We start from the raw sequence: 16,638 nt of genomic DNA on the forward strand, positions 1-16,638 counted from the left end.
CTCTCTCTCTCTCTTTCTCCCCCCTCCCTCTCTCTCTCTCTCTCTCTCTCTCTCTCTCTCTCTCCCTCTCTCTCCCTCTCTCTCTCTTTCTCCCCCCTCCCTCTCTCTCTCTCTCTCCCTCTCTCTCTCTCTTTCTCCCCCCTCCCTCTCTCTCTCTCTCTCTCTCTCTCTCTCTCTCTCTCTCTCTCCTCTCTCTCTCTCTCCCTCTCTCTCTCTCTTTCTCCCCCCCTCCCTCTCTCTCTCTCTCTCTCTCTGTTGATGATCAGCGGCTCCACGCGGCTCCCTCAGTGTGTGTGTGTATCACACAGTGTGAGTGTGTGTGTCACGGTGTGTGTGTGTGTGTGTGTGTGTCGGGGCTCCACATGAAGCTGGCGGACGGCGGCGGCGGCGGCGGCGTGATGGCAGCGAAGAGCGGCGACGGTTCCATCAAGTGGCAGCTCTGCTACGACATCTCAGCCAGGACCTGGTGGATGGTGAGTGAGTGTGTGTGTGTGTGCGTGTGTGTGTCTGTGTGTGTGTGAGAGAGAGACACACACTCTGTGTGTGTGTATGTGTGTGTGTGTGTATTTGGCACCTTGTTCTCACTTGCAATCCCAAAAAACAAACACTTGGATCATCCCCGCGGATCTCCCCGCTGATCACGCCGCTCCGAGGCGCCTCGTTAGCGGGGAAGGCGTGTGAGAAGTGTCGCTGTCGTTAATTGTAATTAAAGTTGAATTAAACGGTCCGATCGTTCCCGGGATGTTTCATGCTCGGTTTTCCGAGGCCAGGTGACCTTTGACCGGGGATTACAATGCGGCTTTTGTAGCCTCGAATGAGCCGGAGACATGAAAGTGACCCGTCATTATCCGCGTAACTGAATCCGGACAGGTCGCCCTGTGGGGCGGGTAACACTCATACGACGTCCCGGCGAAGATGGGGGGAAAGGTGGAAGATGCTTCCAGGACACAAGTAGCGCAAAGGCGAAATAATTCAAACAAACACAGCTGTTATGGAAGTTTTTCTTTTTGCTGACGTGAAAGTGACCCCTCAGTATCCCCGTAACTGAAGCCGGGCAGGTCGCACTGTGGCCGGCTCAACCTCGCCGTGAATTCCGGGTAAAAGTGAAGTGAAGGTGGATGAAGCTTCCATAATACCACAATTCTTTCCACTGGAAACAAGTAACGTAAAAGCGGAGTAACTAAAACAAACAGGTGTTTTGAAAAGGTCTTTTTTTGGGGGGGGGGGGTATTTTCTCTTTGTTTTTTTGACATGAAAATGACCCGTCATTATCCGCGTAACTGAAGCCGGACAGGTCGCAATGTGGGGCGGGTAACACTCACCATGATCCCCGGTAGGTCAAGGTAGAGGAAGCGCACCGGCTTCTTCCCCCGATGAGGAGAGACGCTAAAGCGGGGTGATTGAAACAAACTCACCACTAATCATGGAAGTTTTTCGTTTTCTTTCCCGGAGCGTCACGGAGCTTGTTCAGGCGGCGGACGCGCCCCGCGTTGCGGTTCGTTACCGGTGATCCTCCGCTCACAACCTCGGATTAAAATAATCCGATTACTTCAATATTATTTGATTTAATTAAAAAAAATAATTTGTGGCAGTTGGATTCTATTTTAACGTTTTATTTCAGGATTATTTTGCGTAAAGTTTCATTCTTTATGATTAGAATAAATACAATTAACGGGATTAATTCGTTATATGTAATCTTAAATTTTTTTCTTTAAGAATCGTTAAAGATTAACACAAACTGTTTAAAAAATATTTTTTCCTGCAAATTTACGTCTTATTTTGGTTAAATGGTAATTGTTTATTGTTGCAGTTATGATGAGAACGAGTAAATCAACGGGATTATTTCGTGACGTTTAACTGAATCAATTCAAAATGACGCAATATATTAAAAAAACTCGTGATAAATTGTGTCAAAATGAAAAAAAAAAAGATTTTCTTTTATTGCAAGGGTGAAAATTCGTGCGGAAAGATGAAGGGGGTTCAGGAGGCTGGTGGCTTGGCTGCAGGTTGGATTCCCTCCACTGGTCTCCATGAGCAGGACGGTGGCGCGAGGCCGCAGCCTCCGCGTGCCGCAGTGATTAAAGCGCTGCTTTCGATCGTTTGTTGTTTTACAATGAGAAGAAGTGAATGTTTTGCTTCCGGTTTGATTTTTGTGTATTTTTTTTCTTTATTAAACGAAATATTAATAGAAATATTTTCGTTATTTAACGATTTTCATTTCTTAGAATTCTTTGAATTGTTTTTGATTAAAAGACGAATTAACAGTGAAACACACACACACACACACACACACACACACACACACACACACACACACACACACACACACACACACACACACACACACACACACACACACACACCCTTGTTCGGTGAAATTGTTGTTTTGTGTTTTAAACTTAAACGTCATTAATATATAGTTTTTCTTTTGAACGTCGACAAGCAGAAATTCTTGTTTCCAATGTGAAAAATGTCAGAGAAATGTTTTGTTTTTAAAGTTTGTTTCTTTTTAAAGTCGGAAACTTGAGCAGAATGTTGGATTTCACATTAAAATGCGTCCAGAAACGCGTTTCAGGTGAAACTTTTTGTTTGTAGTTTCTCTGGATGTTGATCTGGGAAGGATGGTTCTGATTTAGTGTGTGTGTGTGTGTGTGTGTGTGTGTGTGTGTGTACAGACTGTGGTGATTACGAAAAGGAAATTGAAGGATTACACTAGTCTGCTTCTACTTCCTCAAATTCTCTTCTGCCCTCCTCCACCACTCCTCCACCCTCTTCACCTCTTCCTCACCCACCTTCGTACCTCCCACCACCTCCCCCACCACTCCTCCACCACCTCCTCCACCACTCCTCACCACCTCCTCCACCACTCCTCACCACCTCCTCCACCACTCCTCACCACTCCTCCACCACTCTTCACCACCTCCTCCCAACCTCCTCCACCACTCCTCACCACCTCCTCCACCCCTCTTTACCCCTCCTCACCCACCTTCACACCCCTCCCCACCTCCTCCACCACTCCTCACCACCTCCTCCACCCCTCCTCCACCACTCCTCACCACCTCCTCCACCCCTCTTTACCCCTCCTCACCCACCTTCACACCCCTCACCACCTCCTCCACCATTCCTCCCCACCTCCTCCACCACTCCTCACCACCTCCTCCACCATCCCTCCACCACTCCTCCACCATTCCTCCCCACCTCCTCCACCACTCCTCACCACCTCCTCCACCATTCCTCCACCACTCCTCCACCACTCCTCCACCACTCCTCACCACCTCCTCCACCCCTCTTTACCCCTCCTCACCCACCTTCACACCCCTCACCACCTCCTCCACCACTCCTCACCCCTCCTCACCCACCTTCGTACCTCCCACCACCTCCTCCACCATTCCTCCCCAACTCCTCCACCACTCCTCACCACCTCCTCCACCACTCCTCACCACCTCCTCCACCCCTCTTTACCCCTCCTCACCCACCTTCACACCCCTCACCACCTCCTCCACCCCTCCTCACCCCTCCTCACCACCTCCTCCACCATTCCTCCACCACTCCTCCCCACCTCCTCCACCACTCCTCACCACCTCCTCCACCATTCCTCCACCACTCCTCCACCATTCCTCCCCAACTCCTCCACCACTCCTCACCACCTCCTCCACCACTCCTCACCACCTCCTCCACCCCTCTTTACCCCTCCTCACCCACCTTCACACCCCTCACCACCTCCTCCACCATTCCTCCACCACTCCTCCACCACTCCTCACCACCTCCTCCACCACTCCTCACCACCTCCTCCACCATTCCTCCACCACTCCTCACCACCTCCTCCACCCCTCTTTACCCCTCCTCACCCACCTTCACACCCCTCACCACCTCCTCCACCCCTCTTTACCCCTCCTCACCCACCTTCACACCCCTCCCCACCTCCTCCACCACTCCTCACCACCTCCTCCACCCCTCCTCCACCACTCCTCACCACCTCCTCCACCCCTCTTTACCCCTCCTCACCCACCTTCACACCCCTCACCACCTCCTCCACCCCTCTTTACCCCTCCTCACCCACCTTCACACCCCTCACCACCTCCTCCACCACTCCTCACCACCTCCTCCACCATTCCTCCACCACTCCTCCACCACTCCTCACCACCTCCTCCACCATTCCTCCACCACTCCTCTACCACTCCTCACCACCTCCTCCACCACTCCTCACCACCTCCTCCACCACTCCTCACCACCTCCTCCACCATTCCTCCACCACTCCTCTACCACTCCTCACCACCTCCTCCACCACTCCTCACCACCTCCTCCACCCCTCTTTACCCCTCCTCACCCACCTTCACACCCCTCACCACCTCCTCCACCCCTCCTCACCCCTCCTCACCACCTCCTCCACCACTCCTCACCACCTCCTCCACCCCTTGACACACATATGTAACAGGCCAAGACGAACAAAAAACTCTCGTACAGCCGTCATGAAAACTCAACAGGAAGTGGGATTTGGAGGAAAATGGTGGATTTTGGTGACTTTTTCCTGAAATGTACTAATTTTCCAGAGCGAACTCGTCCCGGGGGGGGGAAACTCCAAGATACTTCAACTTGGACTCTTTGGATAGAAACGGGCTTGAAGAGGGAAAGTTATCAAGATGTCTCCCGAAGGTTTGAGGGCGTGGCCGTGACCTCGCCTCAGTTTGTTTGGCCATGAAACAGGAAGTGCAGCGTAAATAGACTGAACGTGGTCAGAGCCACCTCAAACTTGATACGCTGCATCAGAGCCTCATCACAGCCATACAACAAGTACAACCATCCGCCATGGCGCCACCTGCTGGAAACAGGAAGTGGAGTGTACGTGCTCAGATCTGGCTCTAACTTAACACGTTGCTTGAGAGTTCACGTCTGATCAGTGAAAATACAGTCACAACCATAACGCACTAGCATTAGCATACATGCTAACTAGCGTATACGCAGCACTAGAGTTCACATGGGATCACTGTCAAGAGACAACCACTGGACATAGCGCCACCTGCTGGAAACAGGATATGAGAAGACATGCACAAAAGCCCGACATGCGACACATTGCAGCTTTTAGTCTTAGTTTGTGATGTTTTCATACGTTGCAATGTTTTCCTGTCAGTCTACTGAGTTTCCTCCAGTGAACCGCGGCGCTGTCGGAGTCCTCCTCTCCGGCTCGTCGTGCAGGTGAACAAAGATGCCGTTGTTCCTCCAGAACGACTTTGGTATCTCAAAGTGTGTGTGTGTGTGTGTGTGTGTGTGTGTGTGTGTGTGTGTGTGTGTGTGTGTGTGTGTGTGTGTGTGTGTGTGTGTCCTGATTCAGTCTGCTGGGGACACAAAAAAAACACTCATTAATTTTTATTGTTTATTGTTTTAACTGCAAAACCGAAAAAGTTGGTTAATGAAGTTTCGTTTTTGACGCAGAAACAGTTTGTATTTAACATTAATGAGAAAAATCTCACGTTTCTAATGTTTTATTAAAGAAATGATGAATGCCAATAACGTTTCATCATAAAATCTAAAAACTTTGAAGCACACTGTTTTAAAAACCCCAAAATGTTGATAACATTATCGACATGAAAAATACGTATTTGCAAATAAAGTTTAAATGTTTAAAACCAAAAAATGCTAGGGAAGTTATCAAAGTGACATTTGTAAAAAAAAAAAAGGTTTCACGTTAAAAATAAAAAATGCTAACAATGTTATTGTTTTAGTTTTACAAAAGTTTTTAAAATTTCAAAAACATTAAGTTATTGACCTAAAAAATAGTTGTTTAGGTTTCAACATAAAGCGACGACAAGCTGCAAATAATTTATTTACCTGTGAATCCCTAAAAGTTGATCAGTTTTGTTATTGACGTTTTAATGTGCAAATAAACGGGAGTTTCTCGTAACGATTTATTTTTAACAACATAAAAAATGCTAATAACTTTATTGACATGAAAAATAATTCTAAAATTTGACGTGAAAAACAATAGCTGATAAAAATATTTAATTATTTTAGTTTTCATGTTGAAAACTAAAAAGCTAATAATAAAGATATTTATGTGAAAAGAATTGTCTATAAAGTTTGTATGTTAAAACTAAAAGAATTAATAAAGCCAAAATATGTTCTTCTAAGAATTTGGAATTACTTTCAAAAACGTTTTCATGTCAAAAACATTAAAAATGCAAACAGTTATCGACATTAAATTAGCTGTTAATAAAGTGTGAACATGAAAAAAACCTGTTGCAAATGAAATTTTAATACTTAAAAGAAAAATTATAATTGTTTTGAAGTTTCTACGACAAAAAGAAAAAACTTGTTTGTAAAGTTTTGAATCCCCAAAAAGTATTCATGTAGATTGCCAAATCTTAACGATTAATTTATTTTTTCTTCTACCTTGTTTAATGTTCGCGCTTTTAAAGTGAAAACCAGGCAAAGTTGCTAAGCAATGAATGCTTGGGTTTTTAGCTAACTTCTGGATGCTAACAGATGTGTGTGTGTGTGTGTGTGTGTGTGTGTGTGTGTGTGTGTGTGTGCAGCTGTTAGCTCATCCCGCTAATGACTTCAGTAGTAGCGATTAAGCTATTAAAGAAATGAGCTACTGAGCGCGTGCGGGATTAGCGCCGGCTGCCAGATGTTAGCTTAGCGGTAGATTGACGCTGTAATTTCCTCCTTTGCTCATTTTTAGGCCGAAGAAGAAACGGGAGTTACATTTCCACCCCTAGTTTGTAGCTACGTCGGCTTTACTTACATAAAATACCAAGCAAATGTTCGGCCGTTAAAGTTCCTCTCCCACAAGCCTCAGGGAAAACCAAACTTAGAAACCACTTCTAGTTGTTGATGTTCGACTGGGAAAAGGTCCCAGGAACCTTCCGTCTCACTCCATCCAGACTTTCTCCAGGATTCAAGACTCTTTCTTTAACAAAGTCTGGAGGTTTTTCAAAGCTGAAGCCTGCAGGTTGGAATGAGAGGAGATGGTCTGGTTTGGTTCTCTGGACAGAATCTCTCCTTTATGAAGGACAGGATAAAGATTGTCCTGCTGGAAGAACTTTAATGTGGAAGTACAGGAAGTGGAGTTTAAAGATTCTCTGCTGGAGGAACTTTAATGTGGAAGTACAGGAAGTGAAACTTAAGAATTCTTCAAACGGTTTCCAGGTTAAAAGTTAAAAATGTTCAGTGTTTGAACAAAACTAGCGTATTTATCTGTCAGTATCTCACAGTTGGAAGAAGTTATAATCGTAAATCTTTCCATCCCAGCTTATAGCTATGTTGGAATTATTTCTGCAAAATATGAAGCAAATCAAAGTTTTTAATTTAAACATTAATAAGTGTTTTCAAGCCAAATGTTAAAAATTAACCTTTTTTTTGTTGTAGCAAAAGTTGTTAAGAATTTATGGATGACCATTATGGAATCACAGGAGTGATTCTTATTTACTACTATTTACCACTTATTTACCAGTTATTTACCATTAATATACCACTTATTTAATACTTATTTACTACTATATACCACTTATATACCGCTTATTTACCACTAATAAACCACTTATATACTGCTTATTTACCACTAATGTACCACTTATTTCCCACTAATAAACCACTTATGTACCGCTTATTTCCCACTAATGTACCACTTATTTCCCACTAATGTACCACTTATTTACTGCTAATTACCACTTATTTACCACTTGTTTACCACATATTTACTAATATTCAACACTTATTTATTACTTATTTACTACTATTGACCACTTATTGACCACTATTTACTACTTATATACTACTACTAACCACTTATTAACTGCATAGTTACCACTAATATACCACTTATTTACAGCGTATTTACCACTTATTTATTACTTATTTACTACTATTTAACACTTATTTACCACTAGTATACCACTTATTTACCACTTATTTATTACTTATATACTACTATTTACCTCTTATTTACCAGTTATTTACCATTAATATACCACTTATTTAATACCTATTTACTACTATTTACCACTTATATACCGCTTATTTACCACTAATAAACCACTTATGTACCGCTTATTTACCACTTATTTACTACTATTTATCACTTGTATACCGCTTATTTACCACTAATAAACCACTTATGTACCGCTTATTTACTACTAATAAACCACTTATGTACCGCTTATTTACCACTTATTTACTACTATTTATCACTTGTATACCGCTTATTTACCACTAATAAACCACTTATGTACCGCTTATTTACTACTATTTACCACTTATTTACCACTTATTTGTTACTTATTTACTGATACTTATCACTTATATACCGCTTATTTACCACTAATAAACCACTTATTTACCACTTATTTACTACTATATACCACTTATATACCGCTTATTTACCACTAATAAACCACTTATATACCGCTTATTTACCACTAATAAACCACTTATATACCGCTTATTTACCACTAATAAACCACTTATTTACCACTTATTTACTACTATATACCACTTATATACCGCTTATTTACCACTAATATACCACTTATTCACTACTATTGACCACTTATTTACTACTATTTGCCACTTATTTACTTCGTATTTACCACGTATTTATTACTTATTTACTACTATTTTCCACTTATTTACTATTTACCACTTATTTACTACTTATTTGTTACTTATTTACTGATATTCAACACTTATATACCACTTATGTATTACTTATTTACCACTTATTTATTACTTATATACTACTATTTACCACTTATTTACTACTATTTACCACTAATTTATTACTTATTTACTACTATTTACCACTTATTTATTACTTATTTACCACTTATTTATTACTTATTTACTACTATTTACCACTTATTTACCACTTATTTATTACTTATTTACTACTATTTACCACTTATTTATTACTTATTTATTACTATTTACTACTTATTTATTACTATTTACTACTATTTACTACTTATTTATTACTATTTACTACTATTTACCACTTATTTATTACTTATTTACTACTATTTACCACTTATTTACTACTATTTACCACTTATTTATTACTTATTTACTACTATTTACCACTTATTTATTACTTATTTACTACTATTTACCACTTATTTACTACTATTTACCACTTATTTATTACTTATTTACTACTATTTACCACTTATTTATTACTTATTTACTACTATTTACCACTTATTTATTACTTATTTACTACTATTTACCACTTATTTACTACTATTTACCACTTATTTACTTTACCACTTTCTACTTACACAGGGTTTAGAGTTCCGGTGGTATTGTGAATATAAAATATGAAGTAACCCAAATTTAAGCTGTTCAAGCTGAGAATTTTTAAATGTTTTCAGAAATTTCAAAATGTTTATTTTTTAATTGTCCATATTTGTCAAAGTGAGCCAGATTCAACCCTAAACGTCTCCTCTTTACTTCCTGTCTCATGTTTTCATATCAAAGCTGAAGCTGATCCAGAGTTGGTTTTGGTCCAAGGTTGAAAACAGCAACAAGTCATCAGCGTATTGTCATGTAGTTCTGTGGCTTTCTGCACGCAGGCAGACAGGCAGACAGGCAGACAGGCAGACAGGCAGACAGGCAGACAGGCAGACAGGCAGACAGACAGACAGACAGACAGACAGGCGGGGCAGACAGACGGGGCAGACAGACAGACAGACAGACAGACAGACAGACAGACAGACAGACAGACCGGCGGGGCAGACAGACGGGGCAGACAGACAGACAGACAGACAGACAGACAGACAGGCGGGGCAGACAGACGGGGCAGACAGACAGACAGACAGACAGACAGACAGGCAGGCAGGCACCTCATTAGGAGGACCCTCATTACTTACGGCTGTCCGGTCGGGCCCGCTGACCAATAGGGGTAGCCGACCAGCTGGTTGCTCCCCCCTCGGAGGCAAACAGCTGGTCGGGGGCATTCAGTGAGACCCCGGGACCCTCGTACCTCCTGCCCCCCTCCCTGCCCCCGCCCCGGGGGTTCGTCCTTGCGTGGCGTTGCCAGCTTGTTAGCGTTTAGCGTTGCAGCCTGTAAAGAGTCCAAACCTCCAGGAAATGACTGGTTGACATGGACGACTTCTTCTCTGCTTGTTTGGGGACATTTGGAGACTCACTGGTGGTTTTGACTCAGTTATGGTCTTTTCTCATTGGATAGTCTGGGACTCAGTTCACCTGGGAGGGGGCGGAGCCAACAATTTTCACCCCTTCATTTCACCTGAAACAAACACTGAGCAGAGAGGAAGTAAAGCACGTCTCATTGATTGGTCCTGACCCAAACAGGAAGTCCCGCCCCTTTAGTCCGTAGTGGCTATGCTAATTAGCTCGTGGCTCATGGGTAGCTGCAATCAACCATGATATAAAGTCTTCAGACCAGATATCAATGAGTCTTCCTCTCTACTTCCTCCTCTCTTTGTCCTCTCTACTTCCTCCTCTCTTCCTCCTCTCTACTTCTTCCTCTCTACTCCCTCCTCTCTTCCTCCTCTCTACTTCTTCCTCTCTACTTCCTCCTCTCTTCCTCCTCTCTACTTCTTCCTCTCTTCCTCCTCTCTACTTCTTCCTCTCTACTCCCTCCTCTCTTCCTCCTCTCTACTTCTTCCTCTCTACTTCCTCCTCTCTTCCTCCTCTCTACTTCTTCCTCTCTACTCCCTCCTCTCTTCCTCCTCTCTACTTCCTCCTCTCTTTGTCCTCTCTACTTCTTCCTCTCTTCCTCCTCTCTTCCTCCTCTCTACTTCTTCCTCTCTACTCCCTCCTCTCTTCCTCCTCTCTACTTCTTCCTCTCTACTCCCTCCTCTCTTCCTCCTCTCTACTTCTTCCTCTCTTTGTCCTCTCTACTTCTTCCTCTCTTCCTCCTCTCTTCCTCCTCTCTACTTCTTCCTCTCTACTTCCTCCTCTCTTCCTCCTCTCTACTTCTTCCTCTCTACTTCCTCCTCTCTTCCTCCTCTCTTCTTCCTCTCTACTTCCTCCTCTCTTCCTCCTCTCTTCCTCCTCTCTTCCTCCTCTCTACTTCTTCCTCTCTACTTCCTCCTCTCTTCTTCCTCTCTACTTCTTCCTCTCTACTTCTTCCTCTCTACCTCTTCCTCTCTACCTCTTCCTATCCACTTCCTCCTCTCTTCCTCCTCTCTTCCTCCTCTCTACTTCTTCCTCTCTACTTCCTCCTCTCTTCCTCCTCTCTACTTCTTCCTCTCTACTTCCTCCTCTCTTCTTCCTCTCTACTTCTTCCTCTCTACTTCTTCCTCTCTACCTCTTCCTCTCTACCTCTTCCTATCCACTTCCTCCTCTCTTCCTCCTCTCTTCCTCCTCTCTACTTCTTCCTCTCTACTTCCTCCTCTCTTCCTCCTCTCTACTTCTTCCTCTCTACTTCTTCCTCTCTACTTCCTCCTCTCTTCTTCCTCTCTACTTCTTCCTCTCTACTTCTTCCTCTCTACTTCTTCCTCTCTACTTCTTCCTCTCTAGCTCTTCCTATCCACTTCCTCCTCTCTCCTCTGGTCTGGATCAAACAGGATGTGAACAGGCCCTTACTTGTCGGTTTGAGTCATCTTGAATGGTTCTACTGGTTGGTTTTAGTTATTTTGACTCGTTTCCTGGTCACTGTCAGTCATCTTACCGGACCGTTTTCTGTCATTTCCTGTTTATATTTGATTGATTTTGCAATCCACTAGCCTTTATTGTAATACACTAGTGGGGTTTTCTTTTTTTAATTCACTGGCCTTTTGTGTCCTTTACTGGTGAATTTGTTTGGTATTTTTCCCGGCATTTTGTGTCGGTTTCTGGTCATTTCCTTCTAATTTCCTAGCCTATTTCGTAATTATTAGCTATTTTGGTTCATTGGTAATTTTTGGGTATTTACTAAACTTTTTTTGTCATTTTTTTATATAATTTGTTGCTAAGTGTTGTCATTCACTGGCCTTTTCTAGTCATATGAACAAACAGATATCCTAGTTGTTTCCTGCTCTCGCTTCATTATTACAGATTTTATTTTTACCACACACACACACACACACACACACACACACACACACACACACACACACACACACACACACACACACACAGCGGGAATTACCCCCCCTCGGTCAGGGCGTCCCGCCTCCAGATGCTACAGGGGGTCACCTTGGAGAGAGACCACAACCCCCCCACACCCCCCTCCCCTCCCCCACTACAGCTGCTTAATCAGTGTGTGTGTGTGTGTGTGTGTGTGTGTGTGTGTGTGTGTGTGTGTGTGTGTGTGTGTGTGTGTGTGTGTGTGTGTGTGTGTGTGTGTGTGTGTGTGTGTGTGTGTGTAAATAACTGGATACTGAAAAGGGAATTTTTCGCAGACTGTTTTTCTTCCTACTTTCAGTTCGAGTTTCACTTCCTGTTTCGTGACATTGTGGCGTTAATCAGCTAGCTAGTTAATTTCTTTGTTTGTTCGTTCATTACATGATTTTCTCATTTTCTTAGTTTTTTATATATTTATTTACTTTGTTAGTTTCGTTAGTGAGATAATGATTTTATTTGTCTGTTCATTATTTATGTTTTTGGTTTGTTAATTTTCTTTCGTTACATAGCGAGCTAGCTAGCGGGTTCATTGGTTTGTTCACATTTAGTTCGTTTTGTTTGATGACAAGTTTGTGTAGAATGACAAGTGGTTATATTCTTTACAATATAAATCAAATGATAAAAGGACTAACTTATATAGCTCCTTTTCGCTGACAGCAAAGATCAACACATTCACACACCATGGGAGGCTGCAGCCATGCAAGGCGCTGTCACTCCAATGGGGAGCAGTCTTTGGGGTCCAGTGTCTTGCCCAAGGACATTTTGGCATGTAGGCAGGCAGAGATGGGAATCGAACCTGGAACCTTCCGATTGGGAGACGACTGCTCTACCAACCGAGTTAGAGCTTTTATGTATGGCTGAACGAGACACAACAATAAGGTGCAGGTTGACTGGAGCTGCAGTACATCAGGTAGGTAAGGCCGTAAAGTAGGTGGCATAAAGTGTCGGAAATAGTAAACACAGTGCTTATATCTAGATCTATATAGATATAGATCTAGATCTACATAGATTTAGATCTAGATCTACATAGATTTAGATCTAGATCTACATAGATATAGATCTAGATATCCATCTATCTATCTATCTGTCTGTCTGTCTGTCTGTCTATCTATCTATCTATCTATCTATCTATCTATCTATCTATCTATCTATCTATCTATCTATCTATCTATCTATCTATCTGTCTGTCTGTCTGTCTGTCTGTCTGTCTGTCTGTCTGTCTGTCTGTCTGTCTGTCTGTCTGTCTGTCTGTCTGTCTGTCTGTCTGTCTGTCTGTCTGTCTGTCTGTCTGTCTGTCTGTCTGTCTGTCTGTCTTAGGGATGTCCCGATCAGATCGGTAGATATCGGATCGGGGCCGATATTGGTGATTTGTGAGTGATCGGGAATCGGCAAATCCAGCCGATCTTAAAAAACAAACAAACAAAAAAACGCGGTCCACTACGTCACCTAATAACCACTACGTCACCTAATAGGCCTATAAAACTAGAGTTATAGTGGTTTATGTGTTTATGTTCAGGAGTCTACTTCTAAATCTCTATGTGGTCTGTCTTCTTCTGTGTTTTTGTTGTTTGGTGAGTCACAGCGCCCCTACAGGCCTGGCAGGTGTACTACATGCCCTGAAGCCTGGTGTTGAGCCGTGTTCATAGTGAGGGGTGACGGAGGTTTGGTAGAAGACCAGGGAGGACAAAGATCGTTTTATTGTTGTGTGGATGTTCCTCAGCTTACAACAACAACTAAAGAGAAAGAGAAGAATCTTGATTCAATAAGTGAGTTTTACAATAATTTCTAGGTAAACAAAGCCAATAGTGCTTTTAGCTTCAGACGTCTTAGTCGCTCCAGAAATACACAATTGAGTATCTTTGTAATAGTAATGTAAGTATCGGATCGGGAAAGTATCGGTATCGCCCGATACTCAATTCTGAAAAATCGGATCGGTATCGGGGACAAAAAAGTATGATCGGGACGTCCCTAATAAATATATATATACATATATATATATATATATATATATATATATATATATATATATTCCTCAAGTACAGAAATGTAGCTGCTATAATCCAATTTGCATTAAAGTGCAACCTATTAATGCACATTTCAAACAGTCCATTTCAAATTTCAAACTTCATATAAACTCAGTCTTTTTTCTTTTTCAAAGCTTTTCGTTTACACCCCCCCTCCCCTCCTGGGCGTGTAGAGGGGCTCCCCTCCTGGGCGTGTAGAGGGGCTCCCCTCCTGGGCGTGTAGAGGGGCTCCCCTCCTTGGCGTTTAGAGGGGCTCCCCTCCTGGGCGTGTAGAGGGGCTCCCCTCCTGGGCGTGTAGAGGGGCTCCCCTCCTGGGCGTTTAGAGGGGCTCCCCTCCTGGGCGTGTAGAGGGGCTCCCCTCCTGGGCGTTTAGAGGGGCTCCCCTCCTGGGCGTGTAGAGGGGCTCCCCTCCTGGGCGTGTAGAGGGGCTCCCCTCCTGGGCGTGTAGAGGGGCTCCCCTCCTGGGCGTTTAGAGGGGCTCCCCTCCTGGGCGTGTAGAGGGGCTCCCCTCCTGGGCGTGTAGAGGGGCTCCCCTCCTGGGCGTTTAGAGGGGCTCCCCTCCTGGGCGTTTAGAGGGGCTCCCCTCCTGGGCGTGTAGAGGGGCTCCCCTCCTGGGCGTGTAGAGGGGCTCCCCTCCTGGGCGTGTAGAGGGGCTCAGACGGCTGTAGCGCCTTTTGGGTGAGGGAGTGGAAAGTTTCTTCCTTTATGACATTAACATCAGCTCCTGTGTCATTCTTGAATTGGACAGTCCCTGCTTCACTTGGGATATTTGGATTACACTAACTGACCTTCACTAACTGACCTTCACTAACTGACTTTCACTGACTGACCTTCACTAACTGACCTTCACTAACTGACCTTCACTGACTGACCTTCACTGACTGACCTTCACTAACTGACCTTCACTGACTGACCTTCACTAACTGACCTTCACTAACTGACCTTCACTGACTGACCTTCACTGACTGACCTTCACTAACTGACCTTCACTAACTGACCTTCACTAACTGACCTTCACTAACTGACCTTCACTAACTGACTTTCACTGACTGACCTTCACTAACTGACCTTCACTGACTGACCTTCACTGACTGACCTTCACCAACTGATCTTCACTGACTGACCTTCACTAACTGACCTTCACTAACTGACCTTCACTAACTGACCTTCACTGACTGACCTTCACTGACTGACCTTCACTGACTGACCTTCACTAACTGACCTTCACTGACTGACCTTCACTAACTGACCTTCACTAACTGACCTTCACTGACTGACCTTCACTGACTGACCTTCACTAACTGACCTTCACTAACTGACCTTCACTAACTGACCTTCACTAACTGACCTTCACTGACACACTCACCATCTTATGAAGCTCCCCTGTGCTGTGATTTGCTACTTTTCCCTCAGTTCCTCCTGATTGTCTACTTGTGTCCGACTTGCCTTGTTTGCGTTGTGGTTTCCAGTGTTTTTATTCCCGTGTCGCACTTCTTGCACAGTTGCTACTGTGTCGCCTTGCTGACCTCCTCTCACTGCCTCACAGTCTGTTCAGTGAGCGCCAACGCAGAATCCGACATTAACTGCAGCGTGCGTGAGAGCTCTTTACCCTGAATCCCAACAACGATCCGGTCCTGGATGTGCTGCTCTCTGGCCGCTCCCCGGTGGCAGTGAGGGCTCGCCGCTTCCTCCCGGGACGCTGGACACGCTGGTGAAAACACGCCCCTTCCTGTATCACGTTCCTCCGCCGGGGTAAAATATTCATTGAACTTAGCCAGGACAATCTTTATATCGTCCTTGTCCTTGTCCTCCGTGAGTGTAAAGGACTTGACACCATGTAGAATGAGGAGTGGTTCTAGTCTTTACTATATAGTCTTTATCCGTGGCTGAACGAGACACAACAACAACGAGCAGGTTGACTGGAGGAACAACAGACCGAGCGCCGGACCATAGCTGCAGTACATCAGGTTGGTAAGTAGGGGGCGTAAAGTGTCGTAAATAGTAAACACAGTGCTTATATATATATATATAAAATCCATATATGACAGTTTGTTAGTTAGCGAATTAGTTTGTGCGTCAACTTGCTTGTTTCTTCACGACTTAGTTGTTTCATGTTCGATTGTTATTTAGTCTGTTAGTTGATTCATTTGTTTTCTCATTAATTACTTTTATTCAGCGAATTAGTTCTGTAGTTTCCTTCATTTAGTTTGTTTGTTCCTTCAGTTATTTGGTTATCGAGTTTGTTAACTTGTTAAGTTGTTTGCTCATTTCTTCCTCCACTCATGAGTTGCGATGTTTCACATTCTTCCGTCCTGTCGGAGGATCGTGTTGCGTTCAGGGCCTCCCGGGTTTCCCAGCGCTCGCTCGCTTGGATTAGTTCTAATCAGTCTGACGTTCTTTCCTGCGCTGCTAATCATTTCCACGTTTGTATGTTTCTTCCGCCTGCGGCTCCGTTTGTAAACAATTCAGATCCCAAAGAAAGAGGAAAAAGAAAAAGGAGAACCCTTTAGTCGCTACGCTAGCCAAACGGATACTTTTCTTCACGTTT

The 16,638-nt window shown here is 43.8% G+C and overlaps 1 protein-coding gene across 1 annotated transcript in view; it reads left to right on the forward strand.

Annotated features, from left to right (window-relative positions):
* Positions 1-362: 362 nt before the first annotated feature.
* The window catches only part of LOC308116023 (nuclear factor 1-like), a gene marked incomplete at both ends in the record, with an annotated part of 49,596 nt that continues 33,320 nt past the window's right edge, over positions 363-16,638 (forward strand). The window contains 1 exon segment of the mRNA XM_080473973.1: positions 363-473. Within this exon segment, the coding sequence (XP_080330099.1) occupies positions 363-473 (111 nt within the window).

This window comes from Lipophrys pholis (genome assembly GCF_963383615.2).
Source record: "Lipophrys pholis genome assembly, chromosome: 10".
Lineage (NCBI taxonomy): Eukaryota > Metazoa > Chordata > Actinopteri > Blenniiformes > Blenniidae > Lipophrys > Lipophrys pholis.